General features: G+C 40.4%; 4 protein-coding genes across 8 annotated transcripts in view; 2 read left to right on the plus strand and 2 right to left on the minus strand.

Moving 5' to 3' along the window:
* LOC106096466 (cell division control protein 42 homolog) lies at positions 1 to 18,871 on the plus strand. 5 transcript variants are annotated; one of them, XM_019350629.2, is made up of 9 exons: positions 1 to 189; positions 10,408 to 10,571; positions 10,708 to 10,907; positions 11,201 to 11,276; positions 12,176 to 12,280; positions 12,831 to 12,900; positions 14,560 to 14,684; positions 14,926 to 15,123; positions 15,814 to 18,619. In XM_019350629.2, exons 4-9 carry the CDS (start codon positions 11,256 to 11,258, stop codon positions 15,901 to 15,903), a joined length of 609 nt encoding a protein of 202 aa, XP_019206174.1. In that variant the 5' UTR covers positions 1 to 189; positions 10,408 to 10,571; positions 10,708 to 10,907; positions 11,201 to 11,255; the 3' UTR covers positions 15,904 to 18,619. The 5 variants fall into 5 exon arrangements, 4 of the variants coding, with proteins under 4 accessions (XP_019206174.1, XP_025758411.1, XP_025758410.1 ...); XR_003216080.1 differs by lacking the exon at positions 1 to 189 and adding an exon at positions 18,789 to 18,871 and having other exon boundaries at positions 10,444 to 10,571; positions 15,814 to 18,579; XM_025902626.1 differs by lacking the exon at positions 1 to 189 and having other exon boundaries at positions 10,444 to 10,571; positions 14,560 to 14,669.
* On the minus strand, positions 3,222 to 6,164 carry LOC106097798 (uncharacterized). Its single transcript, XM_019350628.2, has 3 exons — positions 6,039 to 6,164; positions 4,724 to 5,904; positions 3,222 to 4,586 (listed from the first exon to the last, which is right to left on the minus strand). Exons 1-3 carry the CDS (start codon positions 6,143 to 6,145, stop codon positions 3,529 to 3,531), a joined length of 2,346 nt encoding a protein of 781 aa, XP_019206173.1. The 5' UTR covers positions 6,146 to 6,164; the 3' UTR covers positions 3,222 to 3,528.
* On the minus strand, positions 6,330 to 10,054 carry LOC109196378 (uncharacterized). The gene is made up of 8 exons (XM_019350366.2): positions 9,988 to 10,054; positions 8,571 to 9,246; positions 8,413 to 8,484; positions 8,260 to 8,319; positions 7,673 to 7,741; positions 7,491 to 7,568; positions 7,228 to 7,296; positions 6,330 to 7,126 (listed from the first exon to the last, which is right to left on the minus strand). Exons 2-8 carry the CDS (start codon positions 9,244 to 9,246, stop codon positions 6,330 to 6,332), a joined length of 1,821 nt encoding a protein of 606 aa, XP_019205911.1. The 5' UTR covers positions 9,988 to 10,054.
* The window catches only part of LOC100705703 (cell division control protein 42 homolog), a 20,108-nt gene continuing 18,261 nt past the window's right edge, over positions 18,676 to 20,522 (plus strand). Inside the window, exon 1 of the mRNA XM_013276084.3 lies at positions 18,676 to 18,877. The gene's annotated coding sequence lies outside the window, so the exon portion shown is untranslated. The remainder of the gene's footprint in view (positions 18,878 to 20,522) is intronic.

The raw sequence follows: 20,522 nt of genomic DNA on the forward strand, positions 1-20,522 counted from the left end.
GATAAAGCGATAGCACGCTCAGAAGATTTCCTAGGTAACGTCTGAGTCGCCATTATTACTGAGAGTATATTCTCGAGGCTGAACAAATTTCAGAGCAGTGTTAAAATGCTGATAAACCGTGACAACGCGAGGACGTTGATGCTGTAATTATACTGAAAAGCTCTGGACTGACCTGGAGAAGATACTGAGGTAGGCCACACCCCACAAATCACCTCTGTGAAAATATCAGGCAAGCATTCATTTGTTTTGTATTATTTTGTATTATTGTCCATATTGTATTTTACAACCAGTTGATTCTGTTCATCTGGACGTAACGTTTTCAGTGGGAGAAACGTTTCGTCACTCATCGAAGTGACTTCTTCAGTCTCAGCTGACTGCAGGTTTCCCCAACCTTATAATCAGTACATTTACACAGTGACTGAAATTAGCACCACTAAATGAACAATTGGCTGTGAGGTCAGTTCCTGGATCATTAATATGCAAATTCTCATGACCATTGATCAACAACCAATGATCAATGGTCATGAGTACCATTCACATTGCCTCTGAAGGGAGCCATTGAGAGAAGAAGTCTTTTACAGAAGAATTTCTCAGGGATAATAAAAATCTAATTCTATACCCACCTCTATTTACTCCAAGGCTTTGTAAATCAGAAAATAATCGCAGAATGACAGTGTGAAAGTTGTGTGGCTTCAGTAAATGAACTAAAGTTAATAAAGTTAAAGTAAATCCGTTGGGCATCTTCTTCGCCTTTAGACAATAATTCTGATGGCAAAAGAGCCAAACGGGACAGGCAAAAAAGAAAAAAAAACTAAAGTTATTGCACATAAGAAATCAGCTGATTTTATTTTATTTTTTTCATTTGTTAATGTGATAAATGGAGGGAGTATGCAATCAGTTCTGTTTGTGTGTCTGTGTCTTTGTCAACAGTCTAGCATTCAGTTTCATACATTGAGAATTGCAGACAAATCAACAATACACCTCTTCCAGTTAATGGCTAATTAATATTATGCTGAACACAGTCCAAAAGATTCAATAAGCCACATCAGTGTCTACTGTCTCTACTGTTTACTATCATAGCCAAGTGGCTAACAAAGGTAAACAGAAGTTTTCCCAATCCCTGCTAATGAATCTTATCTTGTTTCAGGATATATAATACCTGCCGTTATCCAAAGACACATCTGCTTACCTGTATCTTTTGCTCGTTTCTCTTCTTCTTTTCTCTTTTTTTTTTCTAAAGGGAGGACCTGATGGCTTTGACCTTTTTTTTGTCCATCTTCCATCAGTAATTTTGCACTCCAGTAACAAAATCCAACCACACAACATAAACTGATAGACTAACAGACCTACACCTTGTATAGGTTTTTTTTTCTGGGATTTCACACAACCCAGGAAAAATAATTAATACATAATGGGCTTGGATTGACAATATTATGAATTAAATGTGCGCTATTTGGAAGCAGCTCGCCCCCTCTCCTTTCGACAGGTTGGTGTGTGATACTTCAGCACCGCAGCAGCAAGCAGGCGCACCGACGACCCTCACGCTCACTTTTCGCCTATATGTGTGTGATAGATGTTAGAAAACACATCGGTGCAAATCATAGATTTTGTGTTTGTTGTAGTGCTGTCAACGTTAACGCCGTCATCACGATCACGCTCCCTTTTGGAGCCCAGAACGGACAAACTTTGGACAAACTGCCCGAAATGCGTTGACAGAGACATTTCAGGGATTTTGAGTCATTCTGCGCTCCAGATGGATTAATTGCGTTAATATTTTTAACCGCATTAATCATGATGGCGGCTTTAACGTTGACAGCCCTAGTTTGCTGGTTTGTTTTTATTTTGTTTTATTTTGCGAGCTGTTTCAGCTAAAGAATCCCAGGCCGCCCCGCCCCGGCCCATCGCGTATAGGTGTAACGGAGAAACAGCCAATCAAATCGCAGCTTTTCAGGCATTGGAAAAAAAGGATTTTTTTCACGCTGAACCGTCTGAGCGCGGGTTCGAGTCCTGGTTGGGACAAAGGTTGTGTTACATTATCAAAAGTTTAACACCATTTTCAATTTACTTATTGTGGATAACATTTATTTTTCACTTTGCTTTTTCTTATTATTTGATTATCATTCTATTTATATCATAGTGTTTTGGCCTGTGGAGTATTATGTACCTATACTGTGTAAAGGAATATCTTTTATTTATATTTATGTATTATTCACATTATTTTATTGTACAATGCTTTGGTGCCACGGGATTTTAGCATGCCTCAATGTCTCACACATTCATGCTGCTAACATAAGGTATCTCAGGAAGCTGGAAGCAGGCGTTCACACGGGAAAAGTTCATCTTTTGTCTTCTCCACTGTAAGAGGAAGCAAGGGAGTGTGAACTTTTCTCTGGGGGAAGACCAAAGGTGTGAAAACAGCGGTGTACTGCCTTTTGGTTCTGTAGAAGGTGTTTATACCCAAGGCTCTGTTGGGTTTATTTAATGGAAAACTTTCACAACTGTAGTACATAAATAAGTACATAACTCAAAATAAACTGTATCATCACAAACCAGACATACTCTTCAGTTATGCAGACATCCAACTTTTAATACAAAGATTAAAGTTTAAACTATAATTCAGATACATTCTGTTGGCATAGAAAATTAAGCTTATGCATAATTTCAATAAGTGTGTAATAAGTCATTTGTCTGCTTCCTGGTGGCTGACAGTTTATATCTATTCCTTCTCCAGCAAACTCAGTACTTACATCATTACTTTATTCCAGTTATGCTCTTGCCTGCCTTCACCGAGCATGCCAGCCTCCACTCTGCATGCTTTAAATCTGTTGCTTTTCTGCTTCTGCCATTCTGCGTTTCAGATCCTCAGCCATGCAGCCCGCCTCCTCTCATTTCTCCTCCTCACCGTGGTCACTCAGAACCCTGTCCCAGCCTCCATCTTCATCACTACCAGCTTTTTGACTCTGGGGTGTGGCTTGTGCAAAATCCTGTCACTGCTGAGATTTCTTCTGCTATGATGGGTCATTGGAGTCTAACTGCCTAACAGTTACATTTATTTCTGTATCTCAATAAATCATGTTCTGTTTTTCCACATGATCTCTCCTTATTGAACTGCTTTTGTAGATAAGCTTCAAGCCAGAAAGCAACAATACCTAAACCAAAAATATTATCATCAGAAGTGAGAAAGTGTCTGGACTATCTCCAGCTGTGTTGCATGTATTAAAGATAACTTCAGACACTGTCTGGTTGTCATGTCTGAAACAGGCTGTACAGTCACACAGATAAAAGACAGCAGTCATGTTTCTAATATTACAAATCAACCAGAAAGATTATAAAGATAAAAGCTGTGAGACCCCACTAGAGAACGGATGGCTTGTTATCATTACATGAAGTGATTTAGAAATAATATGTAGGCAGAACACAATTTATTTACATTTTTATATTTACAATCAGTTTTTATTTATATAAACAAAATAAACATTACAAAACTAGAACTAAACTATATTATGTACAATATCAACAGTTTCTCCCCTATTTCCTTTTTTCTTCCACCCATCTTTGTCTCTCTGCCTCGTAGAAAGGAGACTCCTGAAACTCCTTCCAGGTCATCTCCTTGGCCATGCCCTTGTCCCTGTACAGAGAGTGCACTTTTGAAGGGCAGTAGATATATTTCCCTGCCACTCCAGGGAAGCCTGTGTGAACATGTGGGCTATTTGGTCCCTGTTTCAGGTCCATGTGGCAGAACCTGCAGAGGCGGCCTGTTTGTTGGGTTTCTGGCCTTTTCCTCTTTTTCTCCATCCTTTCCTCTGACTTCTTCCTGGTAGCATCCAGTTCCCTTTGGAAAAAGTCTGTCTGGGCAAAATCCTCAAAGGGCATTTTAGGGTCAGTGATTCCCTCAGCAGCATAAGTTTGATGCACCTTGTTGGAACAATAGAAATAGCGCACAGGCCCTCTCTGGTAAAAATAATGGACGGTGGATCCATCTGTCTCATGTTGAGACTTGGGCTGTCCACAGGCAAGACAAGTCTTTGTCTGCCTTTTTTTCCCCTCAGGCTGCTGCTGCTGTGGCTGGTGTGGCTGCTGCTGTTGCCTTTCTAAAATGCCCTCCACAATCTTCTCTATTGACACTTGTGTCAGTGGTGTAGACAGGGCAGGGGGAGGCGGGTTAAAGACGGCAGGCTCTATGGTGACTACAGGGACACTAGTGGTTTCACTGCCTTCAGTTAAAGAGTGCCACAGCTGCTGAGTCCCCAGAAGTTTTTCTGGGCTTATGTTCAACGATGAATTGGTGTTCAGAAGTTTTGCCAAGTGCTTCACATACCCGGATATGTGCACCTTGGATGTGGGATGCAGCAGGCTGTTGGGATCATTAGCAGAGCGATGGACCATGTCTGCATAATCTTGATCCACAAGCTTCAGCATGTCCTTCTTCCCACTGTACTTTTGCAACAGATCATCTATTGACGCTTTCATAGGTCGCGTCCAGCGTGTGTGGTCCAGCACAAAAACCCGTCCACCTGTTTTTATAGGTCCAGTGCGAGCACTCCTTGGTGAGGCCCGCATCGGCAGAGGTAGAGCTTCAGAGATTTCTGGGAAACAATAGTAATAGTTACTCATATATCATGTAATGAACTAATAATAATAACGTACATATTATTATTATTAATAATAATAATAATAATAGTAATTACACAGAATTATTTAACAGTACCTTATGATAACTTACCCATGACTGTTGTAGGTTGCTGGGTGTCTTCTGATGCTAACTCCTGCTTTAAAAGTGCACCAGAGAAAGGGTGGGTGACAGGTGGTGCTGGTGTGGGAGATGCCACACCAAGCGGTGCCAGGCTGGAGAAGGGTCCCGCTGCTGGAACCTGAAGTTGGGCAGGTTTTGGAACAGAGGATGGGGGCTGAAGGGCAGCCGGTTCATCTTTTCTCAGAGTTTTGTGTTTGTCCCAGTTCAGAGGGACTGGACGGCAGCCTGGCTCTCTGTATTCAAGCCCAAATCGCTCTCCAGTGTCTCTGTCAGAGAGGTGAAGTGCAGGGTACTTCTCCTGACCAGTCACTCTTCTGGAGGCTGCATTCAACTCCACCACTAGAGCCGGATCAAAAACAGAAGGGAGAATGACACCTGGCTGCTTAAGGTCCACCAGTCTTTGGTAGTTCCATCGTACCACCCCTGTCATGCCCTGGGCCTGGAATAGTTCAGTGGAAACGTGAGTCCCGGTGATCCACTGGGCCTGGTGGAAATGATAACCCTCCTGCTGTGAAGTGCCTCGGACAGGAATCCAGATGGGGACCTTGGCACCTTCACCAGGGACATGGTTAAGCTGAAGAGTCCCACCGTACCTAAACATTACACCCTCTGAGAGTTCAGGGTCACTTAGGCAGCCACGCAGAATGTGCACTCTCTGAATGCGCCACGTCTTCAGCATGGATGGCTTGAAGAGTGGGATGTTGTTGGGGTCTGTGGCCAGGTGAAAATGGTTCAGGACCTTTTCCACTCTGTTCAGCAGCTCAGTGGGTTGTGGTATTTGGATCCTGCAGTGCTCCCTTATGTGTTGCTTTGTGGGATTAGCAGGATGGATGCCACAGAACTTATAAGCATCCTGGAGCCTCTTCAGGTCCGCCTGATCAACTACTGAGAATGCAGCAGAGAGAAGCTGGCAGAAAGTGCTGAACAGAGGATGATGCTCAGAGGTACACTCCCGCGAAAATCGCCTCAGGCAGTGGAACAGATCCAGTTTTACAATAATGTTCTTATTGTAGTGGGTTCGAGAGGCACAGCTGTTTGCCACTGGTCCAGATGTGGCCGCAGCAACAACAGCAGGAGTGGTTTTCCAGGCATCCCACAATAGATTTTCCCCAGGGATGCAGTCTGGGATCTTAAATGGAGCACAGCAATCCCTAAATGTAAGAAATACAAATACATGTAAGTATATGGAATATTATGTGTGTGCATCAAATTGATCTTATAAAGAAAAACTCAGTTTTTCCAGACAGAAAAGCAGTTTGAATGACAACGATGATTATGGTTTTACCTGTCCACCCAGTGGTAGCCGGCCTTTTCCACTCCTGCATCACTGTACCTCTTGGCCATTCCCTGGTACATGGGCTCCAAGGACCTTTCTGTCTCAGACTGAACCATGACCCACGAAACAATCAGCCAGTTTCATTCATTATGGAATAACTGGACATGACCCCAGATGCCAGCGTGACTTTTCGTGCCACCTTCCTGGTGTGGTCAGACCTGAAAATGTGGCCAAAAGTGCCCTGGAGGAGTTTGGATATGGCTGGATGTTGACGTCGGAATTCGTCGAGCAGGCAGTCAGTCAGGTAATGGCTGGACACAGAGACGCCACACCAGGCATGTGGGTCTTCATAAGACCTGAACTCCTGTGGCTTATTTCCTTCCTCAGAAACTGCCCAATGGTCCTCTGTCCATGAGCTCCTGCCTCAGAATCCCAGACCGATTCTGTGGCATGGAGGTACGCCAGGTGAGCTCGCTCGTACTTGAGGTGCATAAGTTCATTTATTTGGTTTGCCATGTCTGCTGGAGATTTGCCAGTCCTCCTGAGCTCATCCATAACAGACTTGCAGATGGCCTTTTTGTATGTGAGAAAAGCAGGGAGAAGGTTGGTAAACCTTTTGGGCAGTTTCTCCAGCCATCGTGGATTGTCAGCAAACCAGTTCCTGCGACAAGCCCTGCAGCAGAGTCGTGAGGACAGGATGTAATACTGACCGCTGGTGCCAACAATTACTCGTGGCCTGCCCACACCAGCAGAGACCACTTGTGAACGAAAGCAACCATGGAGACATGGCAAGATATAATTGTTTCTTAACCTGACCATGATAGCACTCTCAGGTTTCCAAATAAAGAAGGGGTGGAGCTGGAAGAAATTTGGGGATGGAAGGTCAGCCACTGTATCTATGAGCTCAGGCTGTGGAGGGAGACGCCAGAGTGAAATTGCGTTCCCTGCGTGACGCACTGGTCGAGACCCAGGCCACAGTCCAAGGTCCTGAAGCTCAGTCTTCATCCACAGCTTCTGGTGCGGAGAACAATTCCAGCTGCTGAGGTCGTGCTCATAACCAGCCACTGGAACTGGAACAGCTGGTTGAGCTGAAGGAGCTAGGATTGAAACATAAATATTTGACAAAACAGTGTTACTCTTACATTGTTTCTGTTGGAATACACAGAAGAAAAAAAAAAGACATGCTGTATACGCTCACCATCTTCACTGCTGTCTTCAAAAGTCAGCACTTTGCGCACAGATGTGGAAGGCGCATCTGTACTGGGTCCTGAAACAAATGAATGCAGTCATTCTGTAATTCATTTCTGCAAATTATGAGCAAGATGACAAAATGTAACGTGAGCGTGAATAATTTGCTATCATTAATGATCTGTGCATTAAGCAGATGTTTAACTGAACATCAACCGTAAATGAAAATAGAGAGGGACCAGGATTTGACTCAGGCCCTGCTGTTTGACTGACCTGTGGTCTCCTTTAATAGAAATGCCAGCTCCTGTGGGAGGGGCACAGGTGACTTCCTCTTCACACCTGAGGCTGCACCTACAGGTATAGTAATAGAAAAGAGTAATGGAAACATTTTTTTTACTCTAGACACAATAAACTGAACATTTAATTATATGAAAAACATTATAGTTGTTTTGTACCATCGGCTGATGATGCCTGAGGTTCAGCAGTTGTACTGGACGGTGGTATGGACAGTGCAGCAGATGGAACTACAACAGGAAAATGTGTCAGCAACTTCATAATTTACACTGTATGTGAGTGTTGTTGTTAGTAGGAACTCACACATCCATACTCTTACTTCTCCTGTTTCTCATTGCAAAACAAATGTAATTTATTCATATGCAAGAGAAATGACAAACCAAATCATTTTAGCCTCTTCACATCGAAGCAGGAGGAGCGGTATAAGTCAGTGAACAACATGCATTCGGGTGTTAGTAACTACTGCTACTTAATTTGTTTTTAAAACATTCATAGAGAACAAGAACACATACTCACCCTTTGTGGTTGGTATCAATTCGTGATGGCAGGTATCAATTCATTGTCCTTAGGACAGTTAGCATAATGCCAGCATACAACTATACTATTAGAGGAACATCGCCAGAACGTGGCCAGAACACACAAAAACAAGAACAAGACAATATATAAAAGTTCAAGTTCAGGCTCAGCTTTGGAGAGCAATTCATGGAAAACTATTGTACTCCAGTTCTGAAACCTTTCATTTGAAAACCTGTATTTGCTCCTGAAGATCCTCTGGGTGTGGACCCTTCTGCTGCTGCTGGCACAGTGACTAGTTATGCAGAGACAGAGGACAGAGGCATATGAGATGTAAACAGACTTAGCCATTATCAAGTCTGACGTTTAGTAATAACGCAGTACTTACAGCTCTGCATGTGTAGTTTTGCAGGTGAGATGCTCAGCATTGCGTCCTCCAGGTCTTTATCCTCATCCATCCCTATAATGCAGGCAACAATTAGATAAATATATACTGAACTTATTTCACATCAACAACATTATTAAAATATTATTAAAACAACTTACCCAGGGGTTTAGTTGGAGCGTTTGTGGAAGCAGATGCAGACTGCTGCTTCTTCCGCAGGTACTGCTGCAGCTTATGCATCCGTGTTCCTTGACTGCAGCTCTTCCTCATGATAAAGTCTGCATAGCCATCTCCTCTGCTGTCCCAAATCTCTTTCCATGTGCTCTTGGCTCGTGAGCCAAAGCCAACCAGCTGATCATCCTCAGAGGCTTCTGCAGCAACACTCACTCTGCTGGCCTTGTAGTCCAGAAGAGTTTTTATCTCTGTAAAGCTGAGGGCATACTGTACAAATGAATGCAAGCTCTCCTTGCCATGCCCTGCTTCCACAGAGGTCCCTGCAGCCTCTTGCTTCTGGAGATCTTTGATCAGGTATGTGGTGTACCCGACATCATTCTCCAGAAGCCACCGGAAAGATTTCCCTTTATACTTTCCAAACTGCAGGATGTACTCTCCCTGCACTTCCTTCATGTCAGACGCATCCCCTCCTCTCTGATAGACGACAGTGAGAGCATTCTGACGTACAAGGTCCTCCCTCATAGGTGCAGACTTGTCCTGCAGTTTGGGGTCATTTTTAATCCGTCGAGCTTCTTTTGACGGGTCCTGGAGAAGGTATCCAAGTGGCCCCTTGTGGAACACCACAGAGATTTTCCCTGGATATGGCGCAACTTTCTTGTGCATCTTGAAATGCAGTGAAAAAATAAACAATTATATTAAACTAAATTGATTCCAAACAGAAACAAAGACATTTCAGGCTATAATCTTGCTGCACATTGTGGCTGGGTTTAACAGCAGGATGCAGGAGAACAATAAAGAGACAAAATCTGAATCAACATTTGCGATATAAGTGTTTTTTCTCCAGGCATTACAAACTGTTCTGTCTGTAAATAAAAACCTTTCATGGTTGAATGCAAAATTTGTGCCAACTGCTGGTACATAAGAACTGCAGGCAGATTATCGACATACCTATTTAAGCTATCCTGTTCATTCTTACACTAGTGGGCATTGCTCATGTTAGTGAGATATCAAGACTGTCGTATAGATAAGAGTACTGACCATTACAACATGAAGGCAATACAAATTTTTAAAAAATGCAGCTTCAGTCATTTAGCATGTCATCTCATAACAAGCCATTTATCGATTATTTAATTATACCACATTATAGTAGTGTCAGTGTCACAGCAGTCAGAAACCTACCAAGTTTATTTAACAGTAAAACATGCCAATGGAACACGCAATTTATTTAAGGAGCAGGTTCATTCATGATTTACCGTGCCACTTTACAACAGCGGATAAACTCCCACCGTCTTTAACCGAGCGATGGATGCTTCGTAAATGCAATCGCAACACGTCTATTACCTGTAATATACACCTGTAAATTTATTCTGTGGGTTTACTCTTATTTCAAACGACATTTCTTACCTTTGATCAATGAGCGAGGATCGTTGAGATGTGATGCGAGCGGTGCGTTACTTGTTTTGTCTCCCGATATTTAAAAGTGGAGATTTTTAAAAATTGCCGCCGCATCTCAAGCTCGCAACAGCGCCGGAAGACCGTAGTGGCCAAAAATATATTACATCCGTAGTGGTTTAGCACTACCATAGAGAATGAATGGGAAACGGTTTAGGCCGTTTAGCTAAACAATCCCAGGCTCCCGCGCCCCTTTCCTCCCTGTGTGTCAAGCAGCAGGTGCACCTCGCAAACTAAGGGCGCCTTTACTCCCGCAAATGGGCAATAGAAAAACCCATCGGTGCCCATGCAATCCCCAAAATGCGCTGGCATGATGTCGGGGCAGAATGGGTGCGAGCAACTTTTTGTTTTGTTTGTTTGTTTTTTTTGCAGATGCCATGATGCCGCCCTGGGCAACCGCCCATGTCTCCCATATTAAAAACCGACGCTGATTACCAGCACTCCTGGAAACGTAGACGCTCTCAGCGATGTAATCTGCAGTTTACAGTGAAAAACTAACATTGTGAATATACCTAAACACCAAAAGAAAATAAAAAGTAAGTAAATAAACCAGGAACATGAAATATACATTATGATTTTATAGAGTTTTTGGTTTGACTCACTTAGGATTGAACTGAAATAGTTTTGCTTTTAAACATGAGCCATATCATGAAAATCATTTCTCTGCCGCAGATCGCCTATCAGGATCGACTGGATGCACCTGACGAACAGCAGGACAGTGAGATGACTTGTAGACAGCATTTGAATCATCTTTATTAGTGTCAATGCTGAGTAAAACATCAGATCTGATGATACTAAAAAGTGATTCATGATTGATCGGGAGGAGATCCTGTGCTACTGTCCCCCACGGATCTTCTTTGTGAAAATATCAGGTAAGCATTCGTTTATTTTCTATATTTGAATTGCGCAAAATGTATTTTAGCACAAATTATAGCGTATGCAGTGATTTATAGACTATTTATATACATAATTTCCCAAGGGATTAATAAAGTATTCTGATTCTGATTTGCCATCATAAGACAAAGACATGGGCTATATTCATTATCTGAACACGTTTTAGTGTTTTTACCCTGTGTCTCTCTAAACGCAGTGTGTGCCTTTCGTCTGTTTTAATTAAGCTTTGCTCACATTTTATGGATGTTTTGCTTTTGTGTTTTCTTTGTAGTTGTAGCCGGTGTCAGTCTGAGACTTTCCAGCTAAGGTTCAGAGGTGGTGGGAGGATGACATCACAAAGTGTAAAAGTGAATTTACCAAAAACTATGTTAAACTAAGATTTTTCTGTCTATATTTACTTATTAAAGTCTTTAAGGTTATATGCAGATCAAAGATTCCCATAAACACACTCAGCCTTCCCAGAAGAGTTGAGCTTCTTGTAGGTGCAGAGGGCGGGACGACATCATGTTAAAACTTCTTGATTAATTCAGCTACATTTATTGAGAACAAGAACACTGACATGCAGTGTCATGCACTGCATGTCAGGGTCTTTCCTGGCTAAACTTCCGCCTTTTGAAGGCCTAGCATTATCGTTTCACACACAAACAATAAAGAAAATTATTCAGCTTTATAAAAGTTGTAAGAGATTTTATTTTAGGCCTCACGAGAATCTTTGATGCACAAAAAATGTCCTTTATGCAGGAAAAGTCCCAAATGTTTTCTAGCCTCCACACGATTGTTTACTATTTTAAGATAAGACATAATTGGACATTTGCTCTATAGCATCACAAATTGAAACCAAGTTGTGAATCAGAAAAAATTCTGTTACACCTTCATGTTCCAGAGCTGTTTTAGGGTCCAGCTGCCTGATATAGAGGAAACTGGATGGATTGGCAGAAGTTTTTATAGATGAATTAAAATCATTGACAGGTTTACAGAAACAAAAACAGTATCATTTACCAATATAGTTACAAATATTAATAGTTGCTACAGTAGTAATATTTACTGTTTATCAACAGTATGTTACTCTTGGTATATAATGTATATAATGAATGTAATTATGCACGAATTAAAGATTAAGACCTTTCAGCTCTACAGTTTAGGTTTCGTGCCAGAGACTCCCTCTGCTTCCCTGCTTCACATTTACAGCTCATTTGTTTCCCAATATTTCTTCTTTTTCCCCTCAATTCTCTTTTTTTCTTCTCAGGATACGGATATAAAGTGTGTGGTAGTGGGTGACAGTGCAGTGGGAAAGACCTGCATGCTTGTCACATACCTAACCAAAGAGTTTCCTTCTCAACACTTCCCCACAGTGAGTAGTGTGTTAATAAATCGCAGATTTACCAATTTATTCAGTCCATGTCAGCAACCATTCTCATGTTATCAGCATGAGAAACATGAGCAATTTCAAACTGGAACTGCACGACGCTGGTTCAGCATCACAAACTGACACATCAAGAAAGCACTAAGGACTTAACCAGAACTCTATTTCCAATTTCATTTTGAAGAACATCTGAAATTGTGTCTTTTTCATGTCTACTTCCTTTTCCCTTGTTTCTTCTCCCTTGATCTCACAAGTAGTAATGCACACTGTATCGCCAATGGCTGCACCTGTGGGAAAAAACAAACACACAGCACCTGAAACACAAAAATATGAAAATACACAGACACCACAAGACGATTGTTGATTTGTGTGTGTGGGGGGGGGGAGAGCATCTGTGTTTTTGTGGGAATCCACCACAACACCCCCCAGGAGCCAGAGGCAGACAGAGATAAATCCAGGGGGTCCGGGCCATCCACCGCCCAGACCTGAAGCATCTCTTGATCTTATGTCCTCACTCCTTGCCCTCTGTCTCCCCCAGGCGTTCGAAAACTTCTCTGCTACAGTGACGAATGGTGAGAAGTACAATCTGGGACTCTGGGACACTTCAGGTAAAAAAATAAATCTACATTCAGTTTAATAAATAAACACTGGAATTAAATTAACACTTAACTTTAAAACATGAGGTGATTGTGTTGAATACACCCAAGCTGCTTACATAGATCCAAGAGATGGCCAGTCTCCCTTTTTCAGTGTAGGATCAAAACTTTAGGGGCAAATATAATGTCATTTGCAACAATTAACACATTAATAAAAACAAGAATTGCTAATAAAATACTTTTGGTATTACTTTAGTAATACTCGTACTTTTAGTATGAGTTTTAAATAGAGATGGAAAGTAAAGAAGTCTAAACACTTCATTACTGTACTTGAGTACAATTTTTAGCTGTATGTACTTTGCTTGAGTTTGTACACTACCAGTCAAATACTTTGATGAGTCAAAAGTTGAGAATACATTTGGTCTATAAATTGATTCCATGATTTCCTTTTTTGTTTATTTTGTTTATTTGTTTATTTGTACTGTGAGACATTAAACTGCTCTAAAACGGACTGGAAGTGAAACTTTGACTGGAAGTGTACTTTTCAGACAGGTTCAAGACATTTGAGGGAAGTGTTTATTTCACATCATTACACGCCTTCAAACATCAAACCATTTTAAGCCCACATGGAGGGAACAATAAGACATAAAAGACAACCCTGTTGGTGTATCCATCACTGGGACATATTGCAAAAAAAAGAAATGAAAGAACATAAACAGAGCCAGAATAATCTTACAGGGTTTTTGGTGCAGGTGTCAGTACTTCAGTACTTCAGCATCTAGAGAAGAGGAATTCAGAAAATGTACAATTTTAAGAATGAGTCTTTGTTGAGATTACTTCAGATTCCATGAATCTTTTGATGACATTATAGAATAGAATAGAATAGCTTTTTATTGTCACTGTTACAAGAACAGTGAAAGGCAGTTTGGCATCTCTCCATGTGTGTGGAGTACACAATAGCGTAAGTATTTACACAATGACAAATTTACATTTACACAAGAAAGATATGTACAAGTTATACATACACCTGCAAACATACACGCACATACATACATATATGTATATATACATATTTGCATCCGTACATACACACACACACATATTTCCACATACACGCTTACATCTATATACATACACATACATGCCATCTAACTAGCAGGTGCATTGAGAGGTGCAGTGTGATCAGTGATATTGCACATTGAGTGTGTGTGTGGGGGGGATGATATTGCACATTGAGTCGGGGGGGAGGGGGGGGGGTGCTGTTGGAACTATACTAAATAATGTTATAATAAATACAGTTTAAAGTGGTAAGGGTGTTGTTTGCATTGAAGTATAAGTATTATCTACTGCAGATTATCATATAAAAGTTTTACATTGCATTATATTGTTTGCAGTTTGTAGATTTTTTTTTAATTTTTTTTTTTTGCAGATTGATGAGAAACTATGTGTTTTATATTTCTTATATTTTTAAATCCTGTTACTGAACTGTTGCAAACTAACCCGATTACTTGGAAATATTGCTCCAGCTGTTTCTTTTCAAAAACACTTGTTTTTCAGCCTTTTGTTGCCTCATGCTAACTTTTATTTAATTTTCCATTGTTCACTCAAATGTCTCAGATGATATCATTAATCTAACTTTTGATCAGGCTCTTTTTGTGTCTCCCCCTTCAGGTCTGGAGGACTATGACAGACTTCGACCCCTCAGCTACCCAGAGACCAACGTTTTCCTCGTCTGTTTCTCCGTGATATCACCCTCATCTTTTGAAAACATCAGAGGGAAGGTTTGTCTACTTGCTGTATGTATTTTGTTTCTAATAACATCTACATTTCTTTCTTTTACTCTTCTTTTCTTTTCCTTTCAGAATAATCAGAAAACTAAACTATTAAATATACCAAGTGTTTTTCTCATTCAGTAAGATAAAAATAATAATATATAAATAAAAACACAAACTCTCACAGTGAACTTTGTGTGGTTTTTGACTCTAAAGACAGCAGAGTGCAGGCCAGTCTATCTGACCTTGTCTTTGTCTTTCACAGTGGGTGCCAGAGATTGCACACCACTGCCCGGAGGCGCCCTTCCTGCTGGTTGGGACTATGGTGGACCTGAGAGATGACAGCTACACCCTGGAGAACCTGGCCAAGAGCAACCAGCAAGCTGTGACCTTCGAGAACGGAGAGGAACTGGCTCGTAGGCTGAAGGCAGTCAAATACGTGGAGTGCTCAGCTCGTACACAGGTACAAAAACAGAAGAAGTCAGCTGCTGTGTTTTTTTTTTAACTACTAAAATGATCAGTGTCTGGATATGACAAGTTTTTAGGATTTCTAAAGTAAGACTGCCATTTCCAGGTGCTGGTTATGGTTTCACTATTGCAGATCTGTTTCTAAAATGTGAATTAAAGGCAAATTGTTATCTGACAAATACAAGAATCATACTCTACTAAAGCTGCAACCACCATAGCATTACTGAATGCCTTCTCCTAGTCCACAAAACTTTTTAGGCAGGTTTTGCACACTCTAATGTACCCTTAATAAAGAAGGTCAAGAGCTGGTTCACTGCTCCACAACCACAACAGAAGGTATATTTTTCTACATGAATTTGAGTTTCGACTAATAGATGGACTCTCCTCTCTAGTGCCCATAGACCATCACAAGCACACTGAATGTGATCCCCTAACCTAAGAGCACACCTACTTCTTATAAAACAGAGCGAGAGATACTTTTCCACATAAAGTTGCAAATTTGGGTCAACCAAAACAGCCTTTGAGGCCAACTAGTACCTGTGAGCTGCCTCAGACATCTTGCATGCTACACACGCTCAAAAGGACTCCCTTTTACTCCACTATCATCCATCTGATTTAGGGGTTACAGAAAACTTTTCTTCTTCTTCTTGGTAACTTTGAGTTTCTCTTTCTGTCTTGTTCTCAGACAGGAGTGCAGGATGTGTTTGAAGAGGCCGTCCTTGCTGCTCTGGAGAACTCAAGTTCTAAACCCAAGAAGTGCTGCACTCAACTATAGATGTCACAAGACGTAGAACAAGAGGAAGAGGATGACCTTATCCTCCTCCTCTCGGAGAAGTTGGAGGTTTGACCTGGAAGAGATTATTAACCTCGATGTGAACAGAAGGAAGGATGCTAAACAGTAGTTAGACCATAAACAATATAAATATGTCATCACTTAGCAAGCAGAGCTGAAAATGCTTTAAAAATACAAATACAAAAGTATATTGTATGAATATAAATAATTTATGCAGATTTATTGTTAATGAGTGCAGGTCATGACTTTAGATTTATTTTTTTTAACCTATGTATAAGTTGTGTTTTTAATGCAGTATTAATAACTATCATTCACTCGCTCACTTTTTTTTTTAATGGACACAAAATTCTATCAACTACTCAACTGATATCATTCTCAGCCTATACTGCTTTTTATTGACTGTATTCATATGCAGCTTGTCTTTAAGGTACAACGATTCAACTTTTTGTTTATGTCACTGGTGGTAGCACGAGACAGTACTTCCAACACGTTCAGGTTGGTGAGGTAGATCAGCTTCTCCAGAATGGCATATCGATGCATGCTGACCTCTAGGTGCTCTCTATACCCTTTGGTATTTTTGAAACACATGTGCAACCTACCAGAGACTAAGGAGGTGGGCTTTGCTTGCTCAACAATACAATCTAGACATCAGACGTAAGAGAGGTGTGGATAATGTGATGGCTGATGCACTTTCCAGGGTGCAGTATTGACCTCCCCGATGTACATGATGGTACGTGTTAAAGGAATTTCTGTGTAAAATGTTATCTTGAAGGATGTTACGGTCGCTGACCTCTAGGGGCTCTCCCCATGTGACCCTTTTTCTCTCCCTTTGCCCTGGGCTTTGAGCTGCAGTGATTTGGGCAGCGGACTGTAGCTGTGATAAACCTATGAAGCTTGGTGTGACTTTGGGTTTTTTGTGAGTAAAGGTGTGTCTTTACAATGGTAACTCTAGTGATCCACAGTGGAAGCAGGCAGGGGTTCTCTGCCATTTTTGTTTCAGCCGTTTTCTCCTGTTTTGTGTGGAGACAGGGAGCTCAGCCATTGTACTTTGTTTTCTTACAGATAGAGTCGTCTTAGTGGGGTTTTTTTTTTTTAGCTAGAAAGGGTGTTTTGTTAGTTGTTTTGGCCTTGGAGACCCTGACGCTTAGAGCTTTCCTGTGTTTTAGTTTGGTCCTAATTGGTTTGTCTGCATTAATTGTAAAATAAATGGTGTTTTACTGACGTTAACTATGTGGTGATTAATTTTGGGGGGGGGGGTTTCACTTTGTGTTACACCCCACCCCAGATAATACTTTGCTTTTAAGTGGGTTGTAACAATAAGGACACCTGATCAGGATCATAGATGAGAGCAGGTTCATACAGATAGATGTGAAAGGTGTCTTGAGATGCAGTGGTAAGTGTTTTACTGCCTGCAGCATCATCCAGCATGATGGCTTGGCAGTGGGTCACTGATGGTCTGGGGAGGCTTATCCTTGGAGGATCATACAGATAACCTCCTCAGAACCACTGTGGATACGGGCATTGATACCATTGACTGTCTCTGACATTTTCCAGAGCTGAGTCCAACTGGGAACTTCCGGGACACTTTTTTTACTCACGTGACTGCCCAGTCTCCACCGAGCCACTCTCATTTTCTCTGAATTGCTGCCTACCTGTCCACATGCCCTGTCTTTTGATTATACCTTCACCTCTTTTAATAAAGCATCTAAACTATTTGTCAGTTGTCTGCTTTCCGGGTCATACTGAAAAGATGACAAGAGCATTACGTCAGTAAAGATTTTTAATTTTGAATATTTCAATTATCAAGATCAAATGTGTGATTTAAGCGGTTCCATGACTTCTTGAGATTTTTTTTTCAGCATTGAAAATACTTTTACTTTCATACTGTTGATAAATCCTTCTTCATTTTTAGTTAAATTATATTAATCAGTGTAGGATATGTACACCTAAAAGGTATGTTGGGTATGTTGGGTATGTTGGGTATGTTGAGTATGTTGAGTATGTTGAGTATGTTGGTGCAGCGTGTTGCTATCTGAATCCAAAGCACCATGTTGTTTATGACTGGGTGCATCACTTGTGCATCTTTGTGGCCACAGTTTCACGGATAAGTACAACTTTATGCTCCTGGAAATGATGAGCTCTTTGCTTTGCTGGCTGCTCTTGATGAGTGTGCAAAGTAATTCAGTTATTATTACCACCAATATAGTTTTTAAATTAAATTTCATCATTAACTGAGTCGCAAATTGTAATAAAACTGTCTACAGAGTTGATTTAGAAAATAATGTTTAACACAAGCATGTTGTAACGTCCCACTGTTTAAAAAAAAAAATAAGTTTTTTGTACACTAGCAGTTTGCAGTCCCACACTCATCCACACCCAAAGGTTCCTAAACTCCACCTTGATTACTTGTTACTGGAAGTGCATTACTTAATCATTAACTTTTTGGTTATCTTTTAATAAATAGATAAAGACTTGCATTGTACTGACACTTTGACACTTAGCATTGTTTGTTTAAAGCAGCAAGTCGAGTTTCTAGCAGGTATTTCATTCATTTACACTTGTTTTCTTTCTTTTTTTGCAAACCATGATTAAACTCTAATACAGACAAAGAGACAGTGGAGCTCTGTAGACCTGAAACTTGACTTTTGCACTTCTCAAGTAAGTCTTACTATGCCTTTATAAAGAAACATTAATTTTAGAACGCACTGTTACCGTCATGTGGGGAGGGGGGAGGGTTATGAGCATTTCGTCTTATTGACTTTAAAGTGATTGTTGACTATTGCCAAGTTTAACACTCTAAACCATTCTGTTTCAAGTAATACTTATTATGAATGATGAATGAGTTGATTTTCTGTGTTCCTGTACAGTATCAATGAGACTACACGCTTCTAAAACTGTATTGCAGAAGTGACAACGCTATTTTCAAAAAACAGCTGCATTTGAGAGTCAATAGAAAGTAAGTTTCCACTTAAGTTTAGATAAGAAATTAAATGGTTGATGGTTAAAATAATTGCAATTATTTACAATTACAAAGTTTTTTTTCTGTCAAAAATCTATGAAAAAGTGTGTACTGGGCAGAAAACAGACCTTCCACTATGTTATCTACATTACTTTAATGTAAATGTTACATTTGTTTGTTTACATAAAATATTACATTTCTTTGTTTGTTTTTAATACAATATTTCCATATGGATAATTTGTTTACATAAATGTGGATACCTTTTCTAATAATCTGTTTCTTAAAACTTAAAAAAAAAAGTTGTCACTGAGTTAGCACACTTTACCCAAATGCCAGTAAAAAAAACCACACTGGAGTCCTTTTCAGTTATGAGGAATTTTCTTAGACTCAAAAATATGCAATGAGTGGTTAAAAAAATTTTTTTTCAAAGTCGATAGCGTTAGCTGCTAAAAACTTGTACTTGGGAACTTGCATTTTGATTTAAGTTGGACAGACCCAAAAGTAAAGGGGAAAAACAGGCCAACTTCAGTTTATTTTTTTTTTTTATTTGATTTAGAATACAGAGCTAAGGCCACTCATGACTTGCCAGTTTTGTGTGTTATAGTGCATCTCAAAATTTAAATATAATCAAAAAGTTAGCTAAAACATAAACTTTTGGATATTAAAAAGGGAGTTTTTCCGTCCCACTGTCGCCAAAGTGCTTGCTCATGGGGGTCATTTGTTTGTTGGGTTTTCTCTGTATGTATTATTGTAGGGTCTACCTTACAATATAAAGCACCTTGAGGCGACTGTTGTTGTGATTTGGCGTTCTATAAATAAAATTGAACTGAATTAATTTTGATGATCATTAATGAATAGCTCATGAGAGACGTATTACCATATTTTCCACACTATAAGGCGGACTTAAAATCTGTTAATGTTCTCAAAAATCGACAGTGCACCTTATGACTTGGGTAAGTTACGAAGACGCACCGCTTGATGGATTGTTGGAGCATTACGGCTACCGTAGTCAGGAGCCTCGCAGAGTAATCCGGATCCAAAACTCCGTCAGCTTCAGGTCCCAAAGTCAAACAATCACTGCAGCATCACTGAGAGTTACAAACTGTCTAAATTCTTTCATCTTTAATAAAATGTTCAGCGTTGCTGCTTTACCAGGTGTAACAATAAATTTTAACATCCAGGCATCCATGAAAACAGAATTTATTAAATTTAACAGAGTTAGAAGTTAGCAGGAAATTAGCTCGCTAGTTTCCACCTAAACATGATATAGCATGTTCTGACTGAGAGATGTCTGAAAAAATTAAAACATACAGCTCTGCTATCACTTCCAACATAAATCAAGACAGAAAACTAAACAGCAGTGACTTTTGTAGGGTTACTGAAGTTGGACTAGCTGGTTTATAATGATGTGCTACGTGATTGCTAGCGACACAGCTATGTTAGCATAACATAAACACAGAGAAGCTGGAGGATCAATGATATCTTTTTTCCACTGGATCAAAGTTAACGTGAGGGTTCCCAATGGTTATGGACAAAATGCAATCGTATGGCAGGATGCTGTAAACAGACCAAACTTCAGTAAGGAGAACAACTGCAATAATCCATCCACATTCACATTGAGGTTGAGTCTATGGTAGTGCAA

The sequence above is a fragment of the Oreochromis niloticus genome, linkage group LG22, assembly GCF_001858045.2.
Source record: "Oreochromis niloticus isolate F11D_XX linkage group LG22, O_niloticus_UMD_NMBU, whole genome shotgun sequence".
Lineage (NCBI taxonomy): Eukaryota > Metazoa > Chordata > Actinopteri > Cichliformes > Cichlidae > Oreochromis > Oreochromis niloticus.